This window comes from Leucopleurus acutus, assembly GCF_964270905.1.
Source record: "Leucopleurus acutus genome assembly, chromosome: 13".
NCBI lineage: Eukaryota > Metazoa > Chordata > Mammalia > Artiodactyla > Delphinidae > Leucopleurus > Leucopleurus acutus.
Genome location: NC_139155.1, coordinates 80,295,951 through 80,318,328, shown reverse-complemented (window position 1 = coordinate 80,318,328; position 22,378 = coordinate 80,295,951). Strand labels below are relative to the sequence as shown.

Genomic DNA, 22,378 nt, shown 5'->3' with positions numbered 1-22,378 from the left:
GGCCGCAAGGAGGTTTCTGAGGGGCCTGGGGTGCGATAGTGACTGGAAGGGCCGCAAGGAGGTTTCTGAGGGGCCTGGGGTGCGACAGTGACTGGAAGGGCCGCAAGGAGGTTTCTGAGGGGCCTGGTAATGTTCCTTTTCTTGATGGGGTGTGGCTTCCAGGGGTGTGTTCATCTTGTGAAAATTTATTGAGCTGTAGGCTTAATGATTTGTGCACTTTCCTGTATTATGTTATATTTCAATAAAAAGTTCAAAAAAATTACAGGGCTTAATGCAGGCAGCATTTGCGCTAAGTGGTGGGTTAGTGCTTTATTGTACAGTCTGTGGTGACATCCATTAGAATAATGGCTTGTTGAACAATCCCAATAGGAAGAGATTTCAAATTAATATGAAAATCCAGCACTAACAGCTGCATTCGCACAGCCTCCACTTACAAACTATCCATCCTCACTCCCCGCTCCTACCTGCTATCAGATTTGCTCCAATGGTCCCTTAAAGACGGACCTTTGAGATTCAGAATCTGGGATCGGGTGTGACATGCTGGATCTCGTGCTGAGCTCTGCCTGTAGCCCCATGACTGGGGACAGGGAGAAATCCATGGGATCATAATCATACTGCACAATAGCTACAGGCACTTGGGGAACATGAAGGATGTAACACACGCAGCTACCATTTATCAAGTATTTACCATGTGTCAGGCACTGTTCTAAGTGCTTTATTAACTCATTTAATCCTCACAAGATCCCTGAGAGAGGAAGAAAGTATTTTTGCAGTCTCTACTCTGGGGAATCAGAGAAATTAGGAAGGCTGTTCTCCACCATGTGGCTTGTAAGCCACAGAGCTGGGATTTGAACCCCAGCAGTCTGGCTCAAAGCCTGCATGGACTCACATGACGGGTCTGTGCTTACTGCTCTGAGCTAGGTTTCCTCGTGGCTCAGCCTGGGCCCCTGATCTTTTCAGGATGCATCCCGCCACCTTCCATTCCCCCTGTCCCCTCAGACTGATGCCTAAAAAGAAAGCCAGAGGGATTCTGAAACATGCATTCATTCATTCAACAAAAGTATTTATAAACACCAAGTACATTCCAGACTCTGGAGAAAGAGATATGGCCCCGGTTGTTAGGGAGCCTTTAATCTAGTGGTGGAAATGGGCATTATTCAAATAACTAAACAAAATTGCAAAATTATACACATTAAGCAAGAAGTACAACATGGAACAAAGGCCCTAGAGTAGATGTGAGTTCCAGCTCTGCTATTAACACATCCTGTGATCTTGGACAAGGCAATTCCTCTCTCTGGGCTATGGTTTCCTCACCTGGGACATGGGGGCCTTAGACTAGATGATCAATTCCCAAACTGACTGTGGTAGTCAACGCTACCACATCTGTGGGATGTTAATTTAGGATGGCTGCGCATGAGGACAAAACGTTCCATTGTCAGTTCAGCTGTGTTTTCATAACCTCTCTCTTCTTGTTATTCAAGCTTTTATTTCTGGACACATATTCCAGGGGATGCTGGGGTAGGCCACCCAGAATCCCCCTTCTAGACAGAGGCCCCCATTTCTCCAGGTGCTGGTGTCTGCTGAGGGCTCATAGCTGAGTGCTTTCCCGGGATCTGTCATCAAATAAAAGGAGCTGCTTCAATAAAGGGTATGCCCCTCCTTAGAGGAAACCTGCATTCAGCGACTGGTTCCTCCAAGAACAAAGGTCTGGTCCTCTCGCCTCTAAAGCTGGGATATCTCAGAATGGCCGTCCCAGCTCCAGAGCTCCCTGCGGGATCATCTGAAGTTTGCACTGGGATTGCTTCTTAGCTCAGCTTCTCCCTCTGCCCATCCTGCTGCCCTTACTTGCTTACAGGTGTTGCTCCTAAGAGCACTTCCCAATGAACAACTTGGACGAAAATCTCCATCTCAGAGTCTGTCCCAGGGAAACTGACCTACAGCAGTTAGGTGCAAGAGTGACTTCAGAAGTAGATTCCAAAATGGGGTTTTGGATCAGTCTCCCAAGGCAATAGAAACAAAAGCAAAACTAAACAAATGGGACCCAATCAAACCTGTAAGCTTCTGCACAGCAAAGAAAACCATCAACAAAACAAATGGACAACTTGCAGAACGGGAGAAAAGATTTGCAAACAACACCACTGACAAGGGGTTAATATCCAAAATATACAAACAGCTCATACAACTCAGTATCAAAAAAGCAAATAACCCAATCAGAAATGGGCAGAAGACCTAAATAGACATTTCTCCAAAGAATACATCCGGATGGTCAACAGGCACATAAAATATTCAACATCACTAATAATTATAAAAATGCAAATGAAAACCAGAATGAGGTATCGCCTCACACTGGTCAGAATGGCCATCATCAAAAAGTCTACAAATAATAAATGGTGGAGAGGGTGTGGAGAAAAGGAAACCCTCCTCCACTGTTGGTGGCAATGTAAATTGGTGCAGCCACTATAAGAAACAGTACGAAGGTTCCTTAAAAAACTAAAAATAGATCTACCATATGACCCAGCAATTCCACTACTGGGTATGTATCTGGAAAAAATGAAAACTCTAATTTGAAAAGACACATTCACCCCAATGTTCACAACAACACTAGTTACAACAGCCAAGACACAGAAGCAACCCAAGTGCTCATTAATGGATTGGCTTAAAAAGATGTGGTACATATATACAATGGAATATTACTCAGCCGTAAAAAAGAATGGAATATTACCATTTGCAGCAACATGGATGGGCCTAGAGAATATTATGCTTAGTGAAATAAGTCAGACAGAGAAAGAAAATACTATATGATATCACATATGTGGAATCTAACAAATACTACAAATGAATCTACATACAAAACAGAAACAGACTCACAGACACAGAAAACAAACTTAGGGTTACCAAAGGGGAATGGGAGGGGAGGGAGGGACAAATTAGGCACATGGGATTAACAGATACACACTACTATACATAAAGTAGATAAACAGCAAGGATTTACTGTATAGCACAGGGAATTTTACCCAATATCTTGTAATAGCCTATAATGGAATATAATCTACAAAAAAAAGATGGAATTTTGGAGCTGGATTCACCACCATCCACCTGGCAATGAGGACCTGATCCAGCGGCGGCGTGCTGAGCCCAGCCACACCAGCTTGTGAGCGTGGACTGTGGACATCTCTTCCCAGCCGCACATTCAGTGCCATCACATCAGTAGCTCGCGGCTGGCTATGGTGGGAGTATTTACACCACAAAAATGAGTAAATACAACATATCAAGATTTTTTCCCCCACTGAAGAGTGGGGTGCTAAACACGGGCCAGCAAGCCACCCATCCCGCCTCCGGCAGTAGGTGCAGTAGTGAGTGGCCCTGGTAGGTTGCGGAAAGTGCAGCTGTCAGCACTCTCAGCGGGGAAGACGGGACCAGACACCCGCGGGAGGCGCTGCACGGGCTGGTGCAACATCTCAAGCTGTTGAGAGGTCTGGAGGAGGTGACGGTAACAAAGACTGTGGAGCTAGATGGCTGTTGTGCGGGGTCTACTGGTGCACCGGAGAAGGTAATAAAAGAGTGAGCGTGGGTAATCACCGATGCAAGGTGAAGCGTGAGAGCTAGAGAGCCTCTTGGCACATGTAACATTCCCTGTGACACAGTTATGATCCCAGGTATAACCCATCATAAGATGGAAGTGGTACACCTGGAATCAGGAACGAGCAGGGTCAGAGGGCACAATTAAGGTGCGTGAGCGGTGGTGCGGACTCCTGTGTCACCCACCAGCGACGCTGCACCATCCTGTGCCTCCACTGCCTGCCAGCACCCTCCAATAGACCACAGCACACAAGTCTCCATCTGAGACTGCTTCCCTGGTGATCCATCCTGCGACACATATTAAACATCAGTGGATTTTATATCCAGACTTTTATCTAGTTGTTTTCCCTCATTCACGGTGTCTAATCTGCCACGTAGCCAGAAATGGAAGTCCATGGTTTAAAAATTAGCCAATGCTGAGCTATGTGCGTTTAAGTAGACTCCTTTACTACAGAACTTTGAAATGCTACTGTGAATTGGGAATCTCTGAGGTGGGGATATAGCTCACAGCATTTTCCAAACATACGGGACCACAGAACACTTTTCTTCATAGTGCATCTTGTAGGATGGGTGCTCAGCTCAACATACAAGGGGAAACTTTGGAGAAGGTGACCTGTTCTCTTCAAGAGCTAAAATCCAGGGTGTCTCCTAAAACCATTAGCTCCCTCTGCTCGTGGTTTGGGGGGACTGAGGTCAGCATTACTGCAGTGATACTGAAAATGATGGAAGAGTAACAGTTGTCACTCATTGTCAGTATTTTATCTCCTGGCATTTCCTCTCTGAATGTAGCTGATATAGACTCTCCCTCTGGTAAAAAAAAAAAAAAAAGGGATGCAAATGAAACAAACACTGACCTGCATAATGTCCCCTCCGTTCCCTCCCAGCTCTGGGGAAGCCAAATATAGTGTGAGGTCTTTGTTTTAGATAACAGACCGTCTCTTTTTCTTCCTCTGTCTCTTAAACACACACACACACACACGCTTGCGTGCACGCGCACACATTTAATCAATAAGGTAAATTCACCTTAGGACCTATTTACCTAAAAGTTTTGTAGGGTAGTGCAGAACTGAGTTAAATCATTTTTTTTGCCCACAGGAGAGAAGCATATACTGTCTGTACTATGCAGGCTTCCCCTGAAATGGTAAGGAGCATGTTTTTGCATGGTCCAAGACCACTGATGTCTAGGGAACGGAAGATGCCAGCCTGAGGTCTTCTAGCTTGTCACGCGTGGGTGGGACTCTGAGTTCCTTGGTCTTGCCTCTGTTTTCAGGTCACTGGAGGAGCAAAGGGAAGGAGATTTTACGCACATTGTCTCATTTCGTCCTCACCAAAAAAATCCTTGAAAGAAGGCATTGATTCCGTTCTACAGATGAGAAGTAGGTTTAGAGAAGTAAAATGACCAGGCTGAGGTCACTCAGCTGATGAGTGACAGGACGGGGTTTCTTTGCTTCCAAAGCTCATGCCCTTCATTGCTGCCCTTGAATATCTGCAGACAGTCTCAGGACAACCAGCTTAAAGACAACAACAACTACCTCTTTGTTTAATTTTTTAACACCTACCTTTTATCGATCTACTCCTACATTCTTCACCCATATCTGCCCCCGCAAATCCCAACAACTATGTGAAGCAGACTTCTTATCCCTGCAACGCATCCCACAGATAAAGAAACCAAGCTCTACAGAAGTGAACTGATTCGTTCATGCCCACCCAGGTAATAACTGGTCAAGTCAATATTTGAACCCACAGCTGACTCCAAAGCCAGTGCACTTTCAACTATACTGTGTGAACCCTCCAAGCCTGGCTATAAGCCTGAGAACACTGCCTGTCATCTGGGAAAGGATTTCAGAAAACAGAGTTTTGTGCAAACCTTTATGTAACAAAAGGTTCAAGGGTTCAAGATATTTTGATGCTTAAATTTGAAAACATGGTCTTCTAGTTGAGTTCCTTTTTAATGTGGGATCCTCTGAGGCGGCCATAGCCATAACGAGAGAAATTAAGCAAAGATCTCCACCCTCGGTGGAGAGTGGCACGAGAAAAGCAGAGAAGACGACTTGCCCTAGAACTATAGTTAACTAGAGGTGTCAAAGACACACGAAGATACCAGTCACAAAGAGAAAGTAGGTACAGCCTCTGGGTCACGTTCAAGATGATAAAAATGCAATTAACTCGAGCCAGGTTCCTCCAGTCCACAGCAGTGACCTACCCTTCGGGTGTGAGGCTGTGTTGATCATTTCTGGGCTAAGGACACGGGGCCAAGCCCTTTCCTTCATGGAACATGCTGGGAACTCATTAATGTCCACCCGCTGGCTGCAGGGCATGGGGATGATGTAATGTGGGGGAACTAAGGTCTTCTTTGAATGATTCATAAGGTACCATTCAGAAGGCTTAACTGTGCCTGCATTCCAAAGTATTGACCAGCATATAAATCCATGATGTTAAACAATTCTGCGGCTTTGAGGCAAGTCTCAAGTCCGGGGAGGGGGCAGTGGGAAGAATCAGGCTTAAACTTTGAAATGAAGAAGTTCTGGGCTATAGGCTACGGATGTGGAGGTCCTGGGTGTAGAGTGATGAGACGCAGAAGCCATTGAGAACCGTCAGTAAATGTCAGAGGTCAACAACAATCTTTCAACTGTTTAAATTCGCTGATTGAGATCAGCCTCACTTATTAAGGGATCTGAGTGAGGTTTGTTCTCCTGCTGGTCTCTTACACTCCCTCCCTCATTTTGGATTAATAACGTGCCATATTATAGATACCAAAGTCTCCTTTTGAGTCTTGTAATTTGAGTCTTGTAATTTGTAGATGGCAAATAAATTACATCCTGTTCAACAACTCTAATCAATGGTAGCTGCCTGGAGTGCTGGATTGAGAGGACTTTTGAGACCAAGTCTGGGCTCAAATGGAAAGAGTGCTGTGATCCATCAGTAATGTCTGCCTTGGGCACAGGAGAAAGGAATGGGGGTACATGTGCCACCCATCTAGATTTAACTTTTAATTAAATTATCCGTTTCATCTCTTTTTGTTTCAAGAAGAGAAGTTCACTCCACCTACCAGCTTAGACACAAACCGTAACCCTAAGGGAATGTCCCTTATTAAACACCATTAACTCATAAAGCAGCCCAGCAACAGAGTGGGATGATAAAAGTGTCCCATTTCCTCTGGATTCCTCTGTCTTTACAGATTAAGAAGTCATTTCAGTCATCGGGGTCCTTGATTGCCAAGCTATTCCACTCAAGAGGGGTTTATTGTAAGGGTACATATAGGGGTGATAAAGGGTTTGAAAACTCTTGTGGGAATCCAAGATGAGGAACTCAAAGAAGAATTGGAGATTTTCTCCGAAAAGAGCTTCAGGGACCTCAGTAGCAGGATCTGAAAGTCTTCAGGTTGAGTCTTGACATGACGTCGGGCTCTCTTCTCTTAGGCTGCTGTCTTCTCCTCTAACTTCCCACTCAGCTCCTTTATCTTCCCTCTCTTTGCCCCTCACGCCCTGCTTCCCTACAGCTCTCCATGCCTCTCTGGTCCCCCTTCCTCGGAGTCTTGTAGCTTCTCCCCTCACTGCTACCTGCTTGATTCTTGACGTGGCTTCCACGTTACATTCCCAAGAGGGAGACTCTGATTTGTACAAATCAACTTTTGGGAAACTAGCTCATGTCTCAAAGGCTAGCTCAGAATTGGCCATCTGACTGTGGTCGACTGAAAAAAATGACCCCAGATCTCCACCCTTTGCAAGGAGACTTTGCAGATCTTCCCATCAAGAAGTGGAGTCTATTCCCCCACCTTTTTTAAAAAAAAATAAATTTATTTATTTATTTTGGGCTGCTTGGGGTCTTTGTTGCTGCGCACAGTCTTTCTCTTTGTGGCAAGCGGGGGCTACTCTTCATTGCAGTGTGCAGGCTTCTCACTGCAGTGGCTTCTCTTGTTGCGGAGCACGGGCTCTAGGCACATGGGCTTCAGTAGTTGTGGCTCACGGGCTCTAGAGCGCAGGCTCAGTAGTTGTAGCCCGTGGGCTTAGTTGCTCCGCCCATGGGATCTTCCTGGACCAGGGCTCAAACCCATGCCCCCTGCACTGGCAGGTGGATTCTTAACCACTGTGCCACCAGGGAAGCCCCTCCCCCACCTGTAATCTGGGCTGGATGTGTGACTTGCTGTGGTCACAAGAATACGGTGAAAGTGATGTTTTGCCAGTTCTTAGCATAAATCTTCAGAGGCTTCACACACTCCCATTCTCCCTCAGAATCCTGCTATGGTGAGAACAGGCCTAACTGACCTGCTTGAGAATGAGACACCATGTTGTTAGGGCCAAGGCCATCCTAGACCTCCCTATGGCTGGTTATCTTCCAAACAATAGGAGACAGCCCAGCCAAGATCAGCAAGTCACTCCCTAACCCTCAGCTGAGGACAGACACTCAAGGGAGACCAGCTGAGATCAGAGAACTTCCCAACTGAATTATAGACTCATAAACACTGACATATGTGACTGCTTTAAGTCACTGACTTTTTGAGGTGACTTGTCATGTGGTGATAGCTAACTGATACAATGACTGCAAGTAAATCTCTGAACTTCGCTGAGTCTCAGTTTTCTCATCTGAGAAATGGAACAAAAGGAACTTTCCTGCCTGTCTCAGGGAAGATTTTTAAGATACGATGCAAATATAAACTTTAGCAAATATTTATTGAGTGGCTTCTCTATGCTAAGAACTGAGCTAGACCCTGGGGATTCCCAGGACCGACTGACCCTGTTGCAGGACAACATTAACACCTTCTCCTCCCAGCCACAGGCCATTCCCCAAGCTGGAGTGGACACTCCAGCTTGAAGGCAGTGGAAGAGGGAGACCAGCCTGATGGAGACAGCAACGGCCCAGCCATCTCATCAACTGGTTTATCCCACAGATTTATATGTAAGCCATCTCCCTCACTCACTTTCTCTAAGTTAATGTACAGGGCTTCCCCTTTATTTTTAACTTCTAAGTTCCAGGGATGCACAACAGAATTAATTCATTCCATCACTAAATACTTGGGGATCATGACAGTGGACATGATATTTTCTAGGTTAGGAGACATCTTACATCCCAGTGAGGAAATAGGGAGGAAGAGATAAAAACATGTTGATCCCGCCTTCTCCCTTGTCTCCCACATCTGATCTCATCCTGTGCCTCCAAACAGATGCCGAATCCACCCACTTCTCTCCAGTTCACTGCTATTCGCCTGATCCAAGCCATCGACATCTCTTACCACAGCCTTTCTACTGGTCCCTATGTAGCCGACGGAATGTTCTTTTAAAGATCAGATCATATCCTTCTCTTGTTTAGAACCCTCCAACGGGTTCTCACTGCACTTAGACTAAAACCCAAACTTTTCGCCACGGCCTGTGAGGCCTGAGGCCCTGTGGGCTCCAGCCTGTGCCCATCTCCCTTACTCTGGTCCAGCCACGCTGGCCTTCTTTCTGCTTCTCCAGCGTTTCTGGTTTGTCCCAGCTTTGGCACTCGTCCGTCTGTTGTCCTCTGAAATACTCTGTTCAGGCATCACTGTTCAGGCGTCCGCCCATGGCCCCCTTTACAAAACCGCTCCCTCTGACCACTCTGTTTTGTTTTTGTTTTTGCGGTACCCGGGCCTCTCACTGCCGTGGCCTCTCCCATTGTGGAGCACAGGCTCAGGATGCGCAGGCTCAGTGGCCATGGCTCACGGGCCCAGCCGCTCCGCGGCACGTGGGATCTTCCCGGACTGGGGCACGAACCTGTGTCCCCTGCATCGGAAGGCGGACTCTCAACCACTGCGCCACCAGGGAAGCCCCAATGTACATATCTTAATTAAAAAATACTTTACTGCTAAAGAAGGCTAACCATCCTCTGAGCCTTCAGTGGGTCCTAATCTTTTGCAAGAGTCACATCAAAGATCACTGATCACAGATCACCATCCACATATAGTAAAAATGGGGGGCTTCCCTAGTGGCGCGGGGAATTTTGTCTACTTCGTGCACTGCCGTGTCTCCAGTATATACAATGATGCCTGGTGTATACCTGGTGATTCCTGGTAGTCAATAAATATTTGTTGAAGAAAGTGAATGAGCGCAGAAAAACTAAGGAGGGACCAAGAAGAAGCGTCTAACTTCATACAAAAGAAAAAGCTTCTTCCTTTGCCAAAATTCCACCTTTGTCATTTCTCACTGCCCTGCTTCAGCAGTCTACCAAATGCAGCTGGAAAGCAAAGTCTCAGACCTTGGAAACAGGTGCACAGTCTGTACCCTGCTGGGATCTGCTGGGAGAGGGGGCTAATTTATCACTGCTTATTTGCAGTTGCCAGTACATAACTAAACTTTGCCACGGGTATATCATAGCTTCAGGTTCAACATTTCAGTTGTTTTCATTGCAGAGATGTCTATTTTCCTTAAAAAAACAAAAAACAAACAAAAAAACCCACGTGCAATAAAAAGTACTGGCAGCTTTGGAGGAAAACATGTCATTGATTTCAAGAGTCAACCAAGAACTGGGCACACACAGAAGCCCCAGTTGTCAACTTCTGCTCGGAGAAATTTGGGAAATGAGTGCACAGTGTGCTGCTTAGTGCCACCGAACATCTGGTGGAAGAGGCGAGGAGGAAAGCTGTTAGATTTTTTTTTTTTTTTTTTTTTTTTTTTTGCGGTACGCGGGCCTCTCACTGTTGCGGCCTCTCCCGTTGCGGAGCACAGGCTCCGGACGCGCAGGCTCAGCGGCCATGGCTCACGGGCCCAGCCGCTCCGCGGCATGTGGGATCCTCCCAGACCGCGGCACGAACCCGTGTCCCCTGCATCGGCGGGTGGACTGTCAACCACTGCGCCACCAGGGAAGCCCATGATTTTTATTCTTTTTAGCATCATGTTAAATTGGCCATGAAACCAGGGATGGTACAATTGAATTATAAGGGGGCTGAAGTATTAAATAAAAATCTAGGAGATAGTCAAGGTGTTTGGCTCATTCTAACACCTCTTTTTGGTGTTTTGGGCTAGATTCCAACAGGAGGTAAAGCAGATTTTAAAAACAGTAAGTGGAAAAGACAATATCTTCTTTGTTAACAATTCACCTCATTTAATACTGGGTGATGGGGCAAGGGGTGTGCATCTCTTGGAGGGGTGATTTCCCCTGGAAAACAGGTGTTCCTTCTGAAGGGGAATCTCTGGTTCCTTAAATGTCAGTGGGATCCAGGAGTGTGGCCAAACAGAAAGTTTTACTGTCGTTTCTTGCTTTCTTTCTTGTGGCTTTTCTGTCTGGCCCTTTCCACGTTGTCCTTCACGTCCAGCACTTGGACAAGCCGAGCCTGTCTGATGAGGATGTTAAATTCTAGCCATGCTAAATGTGTCTGGCACAAAGGACAGACTCAGCGTGCCAACTCGAGGATGGCAGAAAAGCCACTGTCTTTATCACCTTTTCATCACCCCTCTACATCACCCCTCTACTGAACCCCTCTAGATTAGTGGAAATTTCTACCTTGGTCATTTTGGGGCATGTTCCCAGAGTGCTGGTGAATGTTTAACAACCACCTCTCTGGAGGGACAAGTAAGCCCTGATTTGTACCTTTTGCTGATTTCTGCACCTAAGTATTCCCACTGTAGCTGATTTTGACCTACCAATATGATGTCAGTGAATGTGGAGCTGGAAGGAGATTTGCAGTAGCCCCCATCATACAGTATTTCCACCACACAGATACTATAACCAGAAATAACCTCAACTGCATAGCTAGCAGTAAAATGTATGAAATCATTAAGAAATGATGAGTTGCCAACATCATTAATCATTAGAGAAATGCAGATCAAAACTACAATGAGATATCATCTCACACCAGTCAGAATGGCCATCGTCAAAAAATCTAGAAACAATAAATGCTGGAGAGGGTGTGGAGAAAAGGGAACACTCCTGCACTGCTGGTGGGGATGTGATTTGGTACAGCCACTATGGAGAACAGTATGGAGGTTCCTTAAAAAACTACAAATAGAACTACCATATGACCCAGCAATCCCACTACTGGGCATATACCCTGAGAAAACCATAATTCAAAAAGAGTCATATACCAAAATGTTCATTGCAGCTCTATTTACAATAGCCCGGAGATGGAAACAACCTAAGTGTCCATCATCAGATGAATGGATAAAGAAGATGTGGCACATATATACAATGGAATATTACTCCACCATAAAAAGAAACGAAATTGAGCTATTTGTAATGAGGTGGATAGACCTAGAGTCTGTCATACAGAGTGAAGTAAGTCAAAAAGAGAAAGACAAATACCGTATGCTAACACATATATATGGAATTTAAGGAAAAAAAATGTCATGAAGAACCTAGGGGTAAGACGGGAATAAAGACACAGACCTACTAGAGAATGGACTTGAGGATATGGGGAGGGGGAAGGGTAAGCTGTGACAAAGCGAGAGAGAGGCATGGACATATATACACTGCCAAACGTAAAATAGATAGCTAGTGGGAAGCAGCCGCACAGCACAGGGAGATCAGCTCGGTGCTTTGTGACCAACTGGAGGGGTGGGATAGGGAGGGTGGGAGGGAGGGAGACGCAAGAGGGAAGAGATATGGGAACATAAGTATATGTATAACTGATTCACTTTGTTATGAAGCAGAAACTAACACACCATTGTAAAGCAATTATACTCCAATAAAGATGTAAAAAAAAAAAAGAAGGTTGGACTAAATGACCCCTAATTCCATTCCAACACAAAGGCTCTACAATTCTAAGACTTGTCGAAAGGAACCCAGCTATTTAGAGGCAAAGCCTGGACCAGAACCCATGTCTGTCCACTGCCAATCCAGAACTTACTGGAGAATGAATCCCAGTTTCTCTTTGCTGATGAGTCCACCATCAATTTGGATTTTTCAGCTCAAATCTTAAACATCTGTTAAGTATATAAACATCTTCATAATTTTCATGGGGAGAGGAGAATACAGGTGGAGGGCTGAAGAAGGAATAAAGTAAGAAGACACTTGGAACTCCCTTTATGCAACTGATATTTTCATTAGAAGCTAAAGAGTGTTGGGAAACCCAAACACTTCCACCCACCACCTTGCCAGGCCCTAAACTCCATGAGAACAGAAGCTCGTTTGTTCGGGACCTCACCCTACATATCTCTTCATCTGACTGTTGATACATATCCTTCAATATCCTTTGTAATAAACTGGTAATCTAGCGATTATACAGGTTTCCTGAGTTCTGTGAGCCACTCTAGCAAATTAAACCCACAGAAGGGGTTGTGGGAACCTCTGATTTATAGCCAGTGGGTCAGAAGCGTGAGTAACAACCTAGGCCTGAAATTGTCATCTGAAGTGGAGGGGAGTCTTGTGGGACTGTGCCCTTAACCTTTGGAATCTGATACCACCTCTGGGGTAGACAGCATCAGAATTGAGTTGAATGATAGGACACTCAGCTGGTGTCAGAGAATAGATTGATGTGGAGAAAACAACACACACACTGGAATTGGTGACCAGCATCCCTAACCATCCCACCAATAATGATAACCAAAAATGACTCCAGACATTGCCAAATGTCTCCTCATGGGAAGCGGGGAAGGGAAGAGAATCACCCGCAATTGAGAACCACATGTCTATAGGGATGTAGCAGGTTACTAAGGAAGTAAAGGAAGAGACTAACCTGAGTCTGTGTGGACCAGGGAATCTATTCAGACCTAACAATCAGTGCTGCAGATTGAACAGAGCTGCGAGCTAGTGGCAGGAGCAGGAGGGTGGCTGGAGGGCTGTGAGCCTCCTGACAGAAATGCCATGAAATGCCAAAGCCAGTGCTATAGGAACAAAGAAGGCTTAAACTGTGGCAAAGTAAGACTCCAGGGGAAAGGGAGAAGTATTTAAGTAATACCCTGAATTTGTTAATGTTTCCCAGAGTACTTTTATCCATCTTACTGGGTCCTTACAAGGTCCCTGCAAGGAGGAAAAGGGCGACTATTGCTCTCCTTGTAAGAAGAAGAAAAAAAAAAAAGAAATGGTGAGTTGCGAGTATTTATCACCTTTGTTTTAATATAAGGTATTTAACTGTAAGTTTATATAAGTTAATTTTTAACAATAGCTGCGTTTAATAATTGGCTGTCAAATTTCCTGGAAATTTAGCGAATCAGTTCTGGTTACAAGCTGGCTCACCACTGCTTGTTGCCCTCCCTGGACTGGGTTGAGTCTTGGTATCTGGAACCTACATAGATCAAGGCATGTATTGGTACTTGCAGTTATCAGCTCTCAGTCTACAGTATAAATTATCATGGAAACGCTCATTTCCTAGGCTCTAGAGATTCTGCTATGTATTGAAGCCTGATTAGAATCATCGACCTCCAGGCTGGCAACACTCAGCTGGTAAGAACTGACACGGTCATAATGGCTGTGTACGGCCAGCGTCTGTTCTGATTGGTGCCCATGACATACAGATGGAACCTCACCTCTGATGCAACTTCCCTGCTGTACCATTTCTTCTGAAGCCTGGAACATTCCCTCTGAAACCTGGAATGTCCTTCAGGCATGACTGCGCAGCAGAGTACAAATCCCCGCTGGGAGGTGCACCCTCAGCTGTGCAACCCTCTTTCTTTGCTGCCTGCCCAGATGTTGCCCCACTCAGGTAACTCTGGCCTCCTGACACTACCTCTCACCAGTCCCTGGGGCTCCCAAGTTCCCAAGGCATCAGCCTCAAAAGCCCTCTAACCTGGGTTCAAACACTGTAGAGGCCAATGTGTCCACAACTAACAGAGGGGTCCCTGTGGGGATCATCTGTTGATTTTCAGGGACAAGTTCACATGCCATCTCTGAGCTCTGCTCTGCTTGAAACTCCGAGACTGAGCCCCATCATCCCCCCTTGGGCTGGGGACATTCTCCGCAGGATTATTCCAATGTTGACTATTATGTTAGTCTGATGCGGCTGTCATGACAGAATGGGTGGTCTAAACAACAGACATTTATTTTCTCCTAGTTCTGGAGGCAAGAAGCCCAAGATCAAGGTGTCTCTCCTTGGCTTGCAGATGGCATCTTCTAGCTGTGTCCTTACCTGGCCCTTTCTCTGTGTGTGCACATTCCTGGCATCCCTTCCTCTTCTTATGAGAACACCAATCCTATTGGATTAGGTCCCACCTTTCGGACCTCACTTAACCTTAATTACCTCTTCAGTGGCCCTCTCTGCAAATACAATCACGTTGAGGGTTGGGGCTTTGACATATGGATTTTGGGGGGACACAATTCAATCCGTAACAACTACTGAGCACTTGAAATGTGGTTGGTCTAAACTGGTATATGTTCTAAGTGCAACATACACTGTGGATTTTCACCATTCACCATTTTTCATCACATGTTCAAAACAGACTATAAAGTATCTCAATACCTTTTTATATTGATTCCATGTCAAATGACAATACTTCAGATCTATTTGGCTAAATAAAATATATTATTAGAATTACTTTCACTTGTTTGTTTTTTTCCCACTTTTTTTTTTTAGTGTGGCTACTGAAAAAATTTAAATTACATGAACAGCTCACATTATGTTTCTGCTGGACACTAGGTGTCCAGAGCCCCTCTCAGAGCCGGTGCAGCCACCTTTCCTGTGGTCGGTGGGGAAATATTCTTCTCTGGGGTCCTATCCTGATGCCCCCCTTAGCCTCCTTCATCCCTTTCCTTCTCCCCCGTTTCAAAAGCCCACACCTTCCTGCCTCTTCTTGGGCTGTCATCCGTTCCGTCAAAGCTGTGTGGGGAGGAGATGCAGGTGCGCAGTGAAGGAAGAGCTTCCAGACCATGGAGGTGAGGAAGGAAGCATCTTGCTGTGATTCTTACCAGGGTCTGGCTCGTGAGATAAGCAGACCCTCCGCGCTGCCTGTATCACCCCTGCTTAGCGTGTCTCTTACGTGTTCTGTGTTAAAAGAATCTCCACCTCTTACTCCGCCTTCAGTTGCTTGGCCAAAAGCCCCATTTGTAACCCCACCTTGAGGAGAAAGAAATCCCACCTCACGCCAAGAGATGAAAAAAATATGGTCCTAGACCTCAGTTTGCTCACGCTATCACGCTATGGAGGAAGGAATTGATGGGGTGGAAAACGATACGAATGGCATTGTCTTCAAGGCTATGGCACTTTTGTGCATTATTTCACCCAGTCCTTCTAACAACCTCATACTATATTCACTTTACAGTTAAGGAAACAGAGACTCAGGGAGGTTAAGTAACTCTTCCAGTGTCGCCAGCTGGCAGGTCGCAGGACCAGTATTTGAGACCAAGTCGATCTGACTCTCGGCTACCACACTGTGGACGTGCAGTAAAAAGAGAAGAGTCTTCTGGAGCATAAGGGAACTCTCTTGAGCTGGATTCAGTCCAAGAAAGGAAAGCAGAGGGAATTCTAGGCATGGGACTGCCCTGAGCAAGAATGGGTAGGTCGGTCTGGAGCAGGTACTCCCTGAAGGGTCCAACCAAGAAAGGGGTCCCATCCCCAGCCCTTACAGGGCTACCCTCCTGCAAATCTCCTGCTTAATGTTCAGCGTTGAGGGGCACTGAGACTCGGCAGACACTCACAGGCATCACCCCATAGCCTGCTTGTCCCTGTCGGGCTGTCTGTGGGTCATTCGGTGCAGGGCTCACTCACCGGCTTCGTGTAAGGTCTTTCTTGAGGTTTATTATATCCTTCTGCATATACTTGATGCTCCTCATTGGTTTGTCTGGGACCTGAGGGAAGTCAAGAAGTGAAAGAAGTGTTAGTACAACTGTTCCAAGCGGAGCCAGGCCGCAGGGGGCTCATGCATTCATGTGAGATGTCTGATCAGCTTGGAGGGGTCCTTAGGCAGCACAGCGTCCTTTTTTCCACCAAAAGAGAGGCCTTGTGGCACACTGGCGACAGCAAGGGCTTTGGAGACGGACGAACCTGAACTCTGATCCTCATTCTGTCTGGTGACCGCCTGCGTGACCTTGGACAAATTACTCAACATCTCTGGGCCCTAATTTCTTCAGCAGAAGAGCAGGGGAATAATTCCTACTTTGTTGTGATGATTAAATTAATCGCTAAATTCCTGACTCATGGCAAGCATCTGAAAAATGGAAGCTTCTATCATGAGCATTAGACTCAAAGTAAAGCAAAAAATTAAATGTTGATAATCATTGTTGTAAAGTGGCACAGGTAGCTGATTTAGAGAGCTTGAATTCCGTCAATATAAAGATGCAAATGTACTTTTCCCCCCGCCCTCACTGCTCCCCTAGCAGGATTTTAGGAGTGAATTATCCAGGTAATTGTTCATGGGTTCTTCTTTCCCTCTTCTCTATTCATTTGCCTTTCTTAGCCATCAGGGAAACCTCACAAGACTTAAATGTATTACTCAGAGGTGGCTATCAGGTCAATATAAAGAAGAGAGTTAAATTAACTATACTGGAATATAAAAGTCACTTTTCTCAGCTACCAATTTGGTGAACAATAACAAGACTATTATCTGGATTATCGTGTCGTGAAATTAATTCCTGCAATATTGTTTTTTTTTTTAACTGAAAGGAAATGACAAGAAATTATGGGAAAATGGATGCTCTCAAATGAAACTGTGGGAGAACACATTGTAATGACTTTTCTGAAGGGCACTTCCTCAATGCATACTAACTGTTGCAAAAGCAGGCTTGCCCTTGGTCTAATGATGCTTCTTCTGTCAAGCATCCTATGGGAACGTTGCCGCACGGGCACAGAGGTTCATATCAACAAAACTGCTAAGATGCTGCTTGTGAGAGCAAACTCTTGGAAATCACAACTTCACAAGAGAAGACAGGTTCAATAATCAGGGTGCCTCTAAACGACAGACTACTATGCAGCAATTAAATGCAACGACAATATAATGATCTAAGCCTAGAGGTGCTGGAGGAGTTCTCTGAGGGAGAAGACATGTTACAAAGTAATAGGTATTGCATGATTCTTTGGTTTTGAAAAATGATCTGTTTGACTATATACATATCAAAAGATATGATAAGCTCCCCCCCACCATGCAGTGATTCTCTACGGGGGTGGGATTATAGCAGATTTTATTACTTTTTCTTAGCTTACGTGACTTTCCCATTGCTCTGCAGTAAATATGAATCAGTTATGTAATAAACAAAAAGAAAAGATTTTTAAAAAATAAGTGGCAAGTGAAATTTGACCATGGCCGATCAGTGGTACTATTCTGAGTGTTTTCTCAAGGCACAGTGAGGACAGTTCAGCTACTCACTAACAGAAATCATAGTAATGCGGACGTGTGGGAGGAGGTGTGGTGTTTTCTCAGCAGCCATCGTCACCCACTTTCTCTGAAAATGAAATGGGGCTGTGGTGCCTTTTGAGTGGACTGTGGAAGGCAGGGGATGTAGCTGGATCAAAGCTGAATGATGTCTGGATGGATCTGGAGATTGTCATGCTGAGTGTAGTAAGTCAGACAGAGAAAGACAATTATAGCTATCGCTTATATGTGGAATCTAAGAAAAATGGTACGAAGGAACTTATTTACAAAAGAGAAATAGAGCCACGGATGTAGAACACAAACTTATGGTTACCGGGGGGGGAAGGTGGGGGTGGGAGAAGGGATAAACTGGGAGTCTGGGACTGACATATACACACTACTATATATAAAACAGATAAACAATAAGAGCCTACTGTGTAGCACAGGGAACTCTACTCAGTACTCTGTAATGGCTTATATTGGAAGAAAATCTAAAAAAGAGTGGATATACGTGTATGCATAACTGATTCACTTTGCTATAAGGCAGAAGCTAACACAACATGGTAAATCAACTCTACTCCCATAAAATTCTTTTTAAAAATTGAATGATGTCTGTAGTGGGGTGGTGAGGATAGAGAGTGGGGTCTGGGGTGCAGGGAAGGGACTGTTACTAGCCTGCCTGATTCTCAGCCACTTTTCTCCTGGGTCACCCAGTACGTATCCTGTACCAAGCAGCTCGGGTTAGAGGTGGAGAATCTACGGCAAGACCCCAGAGTATCCCATCTTGTTCACTAAATAAAGCATACGGAATACCAGAAAAGCACCTGGGATAGCCTTGAATAAGCTCAGCTAGACATGAAACAATAAAATCATTTATAAACTTTATCTCTTTAGCTATCACTAGGAATGACTTGTAGGTAATATTATCAAGCTTATCCCAATACACCAGGGTGTTTCAACCCCCTGGCTGAAAATTGATGGCAAATCTATCAGTTTTCATCTTGAGGGATGGTGAAGTGGGTGGAGAGACAGTCCTCCAAGGAGGCATATAAGGATCTCTGGGAGTACTTTTTAAAACTTCTGCATAATGGACACTGGCTTTTCTCACGCTCCCAGTATCCCTTCTCCCTCCCTCTTGATACTGGTTGGTTCCCTGGTTAGACTTCCTGCCCCTCAGAAAATACTTACGGTATCAGCAACAGGGTGGTCCTAAATGGCTGAAGCCAAACAGCAGAGCCCACCTCTCATCACAGTGACTGGTTGAGGGATGGTCATGTGACACAATTTGGGCTAATGAGATACAAGCAGATTTTTGCCAGGGGTTTCTAAAAAGCACGATTCCTAGATCTAAGGAACCATAGGCAAAGAAGTCCTCTTTCCTCATAGACTATGAACAGAGAAGCAGACACCTGTGAGGGTTGCTGGCAGCCATTTTGTGCCTAAGAGGGAGCCACCCTCCAGCTGAAGAAGATAAGGGGGAAGGCGGAGAGGACAGTCAGAGAAAAACTCGTCCCGTGGTACCTTGTTGAACTGAACAAGTTTCAGTAGAACCTGGACTTTTCACGAACATTTCCTTTATTATTTCAATCAGTTTGAATTGGCTTTCCTTTTCCTTACAACCACAAGATTTCTCTCTGAAACAGCTTCCTCCCTTGAGTGTGTCAAGGCAGCAACAGATCAAGAATTATTGCAACTAGTTCTCTTCCCCCTCTTGGGGATTAAGATCAGATGACCCCTATGCTGGTGCATTTTGCAGTGAAAGCGATGAGATTGGCCATGTTGAGATCAAACATTTGAAATCAAGGTTGTCTCTTTTTAATGCCTCTTTTTTTTTTTTTGAGCAGCTAATTATTTCCTTCTTTCAGAACCAAAGCAACTTTCTTCAGAGATGTTGTGATGAAAACACTTACGAATAAAGACAAAATAAACACACTCAAAGTTCCTTGCTATAATTTGAAAATCCATGACTGAAATGCTGCTTGATGTCAGTTGTGTACCCATCACTCTCCCAAATGTCTCAGGTTTCACCCCCTTCATGAAGCAACTATGATACTGTCTAAATTTCAAGCATTTCCCCTGAAATCTCACCTAATGATAGTTGCCCATGCGCCAGGGATTCACACTATTGTAAAAGAGTGAGTTTGTATAGACTGGGATTGGTGCTGAACAACTTACAGCAGCAAAGCCAAATTGTGTCCTCAACTTGACCTAAGACTTTAGCAGGAGAAGATCCACTCCACAAGTGCTGAAATTATGGCAGCATTTCAATGAATTCTCAGGAAACCATTTTCATTGTGACCATTGTTTAATGCCAATTGAAATAAGCCACTGGTAATAACTGGCATTGAATGAGGGAGCGCCGGTTGTCAGGATAGTTACGAACACACTTTGATCTGAGCACAATGAAAAGTTTACAGAGCATCCAAGAATCACTATCTCTACAACCTTTCTGAAGGAAAGTTTCACCCTATGTATGACAAGGCTTAAAAATACATATTCTTTTCCTCTAGCAAATCTACTTCTATCCAAGGAAATTATGCAGCAAGGATGAAAAGATTTATCCACGAGGATATCTACCACAGCAGTGTGAGTAACAGTGAAAAACATCTAAATGTCCAGCAACAGGCATTGGGGCAATAAATTGTGGTCTATCCAGACAATGGTATATGATGATTTGAATTTGGTGCTACTATTTAATGTCGCTGTAGATGTACACTCACTGATTTGGAAAGGAGTATAATTTCAAGGGAAAATGCATGTCACAAATATAAAGAACTTAGATCATAGAAAATTTTAAGATATATATTCATAAAAATTTATAGACATTCCTAAAAAATGCATATAAACTGATATAAATTATCTTTTAAAATATTGACATATGGTAAGGTATATATGTAATAATATAACAAGCTGGAAGTAAATATAACAAATTGTTATCTCAGGTTTGAATTGTAGGTAAATAATAATTTTTTATTTTGGTTATTCTTTTTCTGATTTTAAAATAAGTTACTTATACCGTCTAATAATAAGAATAGTGATTTTCATATTTGTAAAGCAATTCTGACTAACTCTATCAACATAAGCAAAATATAAGGTTTTAGTGTTGGTCTGAATGATGTAATTTAGAAGTATATTTTGGGCACAAAGGAACTTATCTACAAAACAGAAATAGAGTTACAGATATAGAAATCAAGCTTACAGTTACCGGGGGTAAGCAGGGGGAGGGTAAACTGGGAGATTGGGACTGATATATACACACGCCTATATATAAAATAGATAAATAATAAGGACCTACTGTACAGCACAGGGAACTCTACTCAATACTCTGTAATGGCCTATGTGAGAAAAGAATCTGAAAAAGAATGGATATACTTATATGTATAACTGATTCACTTTGCTATACACCTGAAACTAACACAACATTGTAAATCAACTATACTCCAATAAAAATTTTTTAAAAAAAGTACATTTTGGGCTTCCCTGGTGGCGCAGTGGTTGAGAGTCCGCCTGCCGATGCAGGGGACACGGGTTCGTGCCCCGGTCCGGGAGGATCCCACATGCCGTGGAGCGGCTGGGCCCGTGAGCCATGGCCGCTGAGCCTGCGCGTCCAGAGCCTGTGCTCCGCAACGGGAGAGGCCACAACGGTGAGAGGCCCGCGTACCACAAAAAAAAAAGTATATTTTAACACACTCTATCAGGCGGGGTACAGGCAGGAAGTCAGAGCTCATGCAAGATAGTTCAAGAGAGGGACTTTAATATAGGGGCGCAGTTACAAAGGTGTCAGAAGAGCTGAAAGCCAAGTGAGGGCAAGACATGCTAGAGATTAACAAAAGGAGGAAGTGTGTACCCCCTCCAGGGCTGGAAGGACAAAGGGAAGAGGAAGCCTTCAAAAGCCCTAGAATTCGGCCACCTGGCAGAAGCTGGACTCACGGAAGACCCATAGTCTCAGTTGGAGGTGCCACCAGAAACTGAGAGAAGGGGAGAAATACGCTGATCTCTCTCTCTCCCCCCCCAACCCCCGCTTCCCTCTCCCCACCCCCACCCCAATTTCCTGCTCCACCTCCTATTGGCTGAACCTACCGGGAAGCCAGCTGGCAAGGGTGCCTGGGAAATGTAGTTTGCAAGGATCAGCTCCCTGTGGGGACCGGGAAATGGAAATGAGGGCCCAAAACAAACGGTTATGTTATAGCTTATGCAAATGCCTTGGCTCCAGGTGCTGACCAGCTACTTTTAGACCATAAAGCTGGTTCTCCCTTTAATCAAGGACCTCTTTGCAGACGATAACTTTGTAATCCCTTACCTTTTGATCCTAAACCTGACACTCCCAGAATTTCCATGGCTTAGATGCATATCCAGAATTAGGATCATTCTCTCTCTCTCAATATCATTATCAAAACCCATGTTTCTAGGAAATGCAGAACCCTCCTACTTCTCCCAGTTTCTTTCCCCAGGAAGTACTGTATATTCCAGATCTTCAGAGACCACCTCCTCTTGCATCAAAACTCGTGTGTTCTAAGTCTCACACTTTTTAGACCCTTATCGTTGATAAACAAACTAATGCTAAATCTTTCCTCCCTACTGACACTGATTAAGGTGACTCTGTACCCAAGTAACACATTTGCAATACA

General features: G+C 44.7%; 1 protein-coding gene across 1 annotated transcript in view; it reads right to left on the bottom strand.

The window, feature by feature from the left end:
• The window catches only part of CCDC60 (coiled-coil domain containing 60), a gene marked incomplete at both ends in the record, with an annotated part of 162,436 nt that overhangs the window by 74,522 nt on the left and 65,536 nt on the right, over positions 1–22,378 (bottom strand). The window contains one exon of the mRNA XM_082852610.1: positions 16,172–16,251. Within this exon, the coding sequence (XP_082708736.1) occupies positions 16,172–16,251 (80 nt within the window). The remainder of the gene's footprint in view (positions 1–16,171; positions 16,252–22,378) is intronic.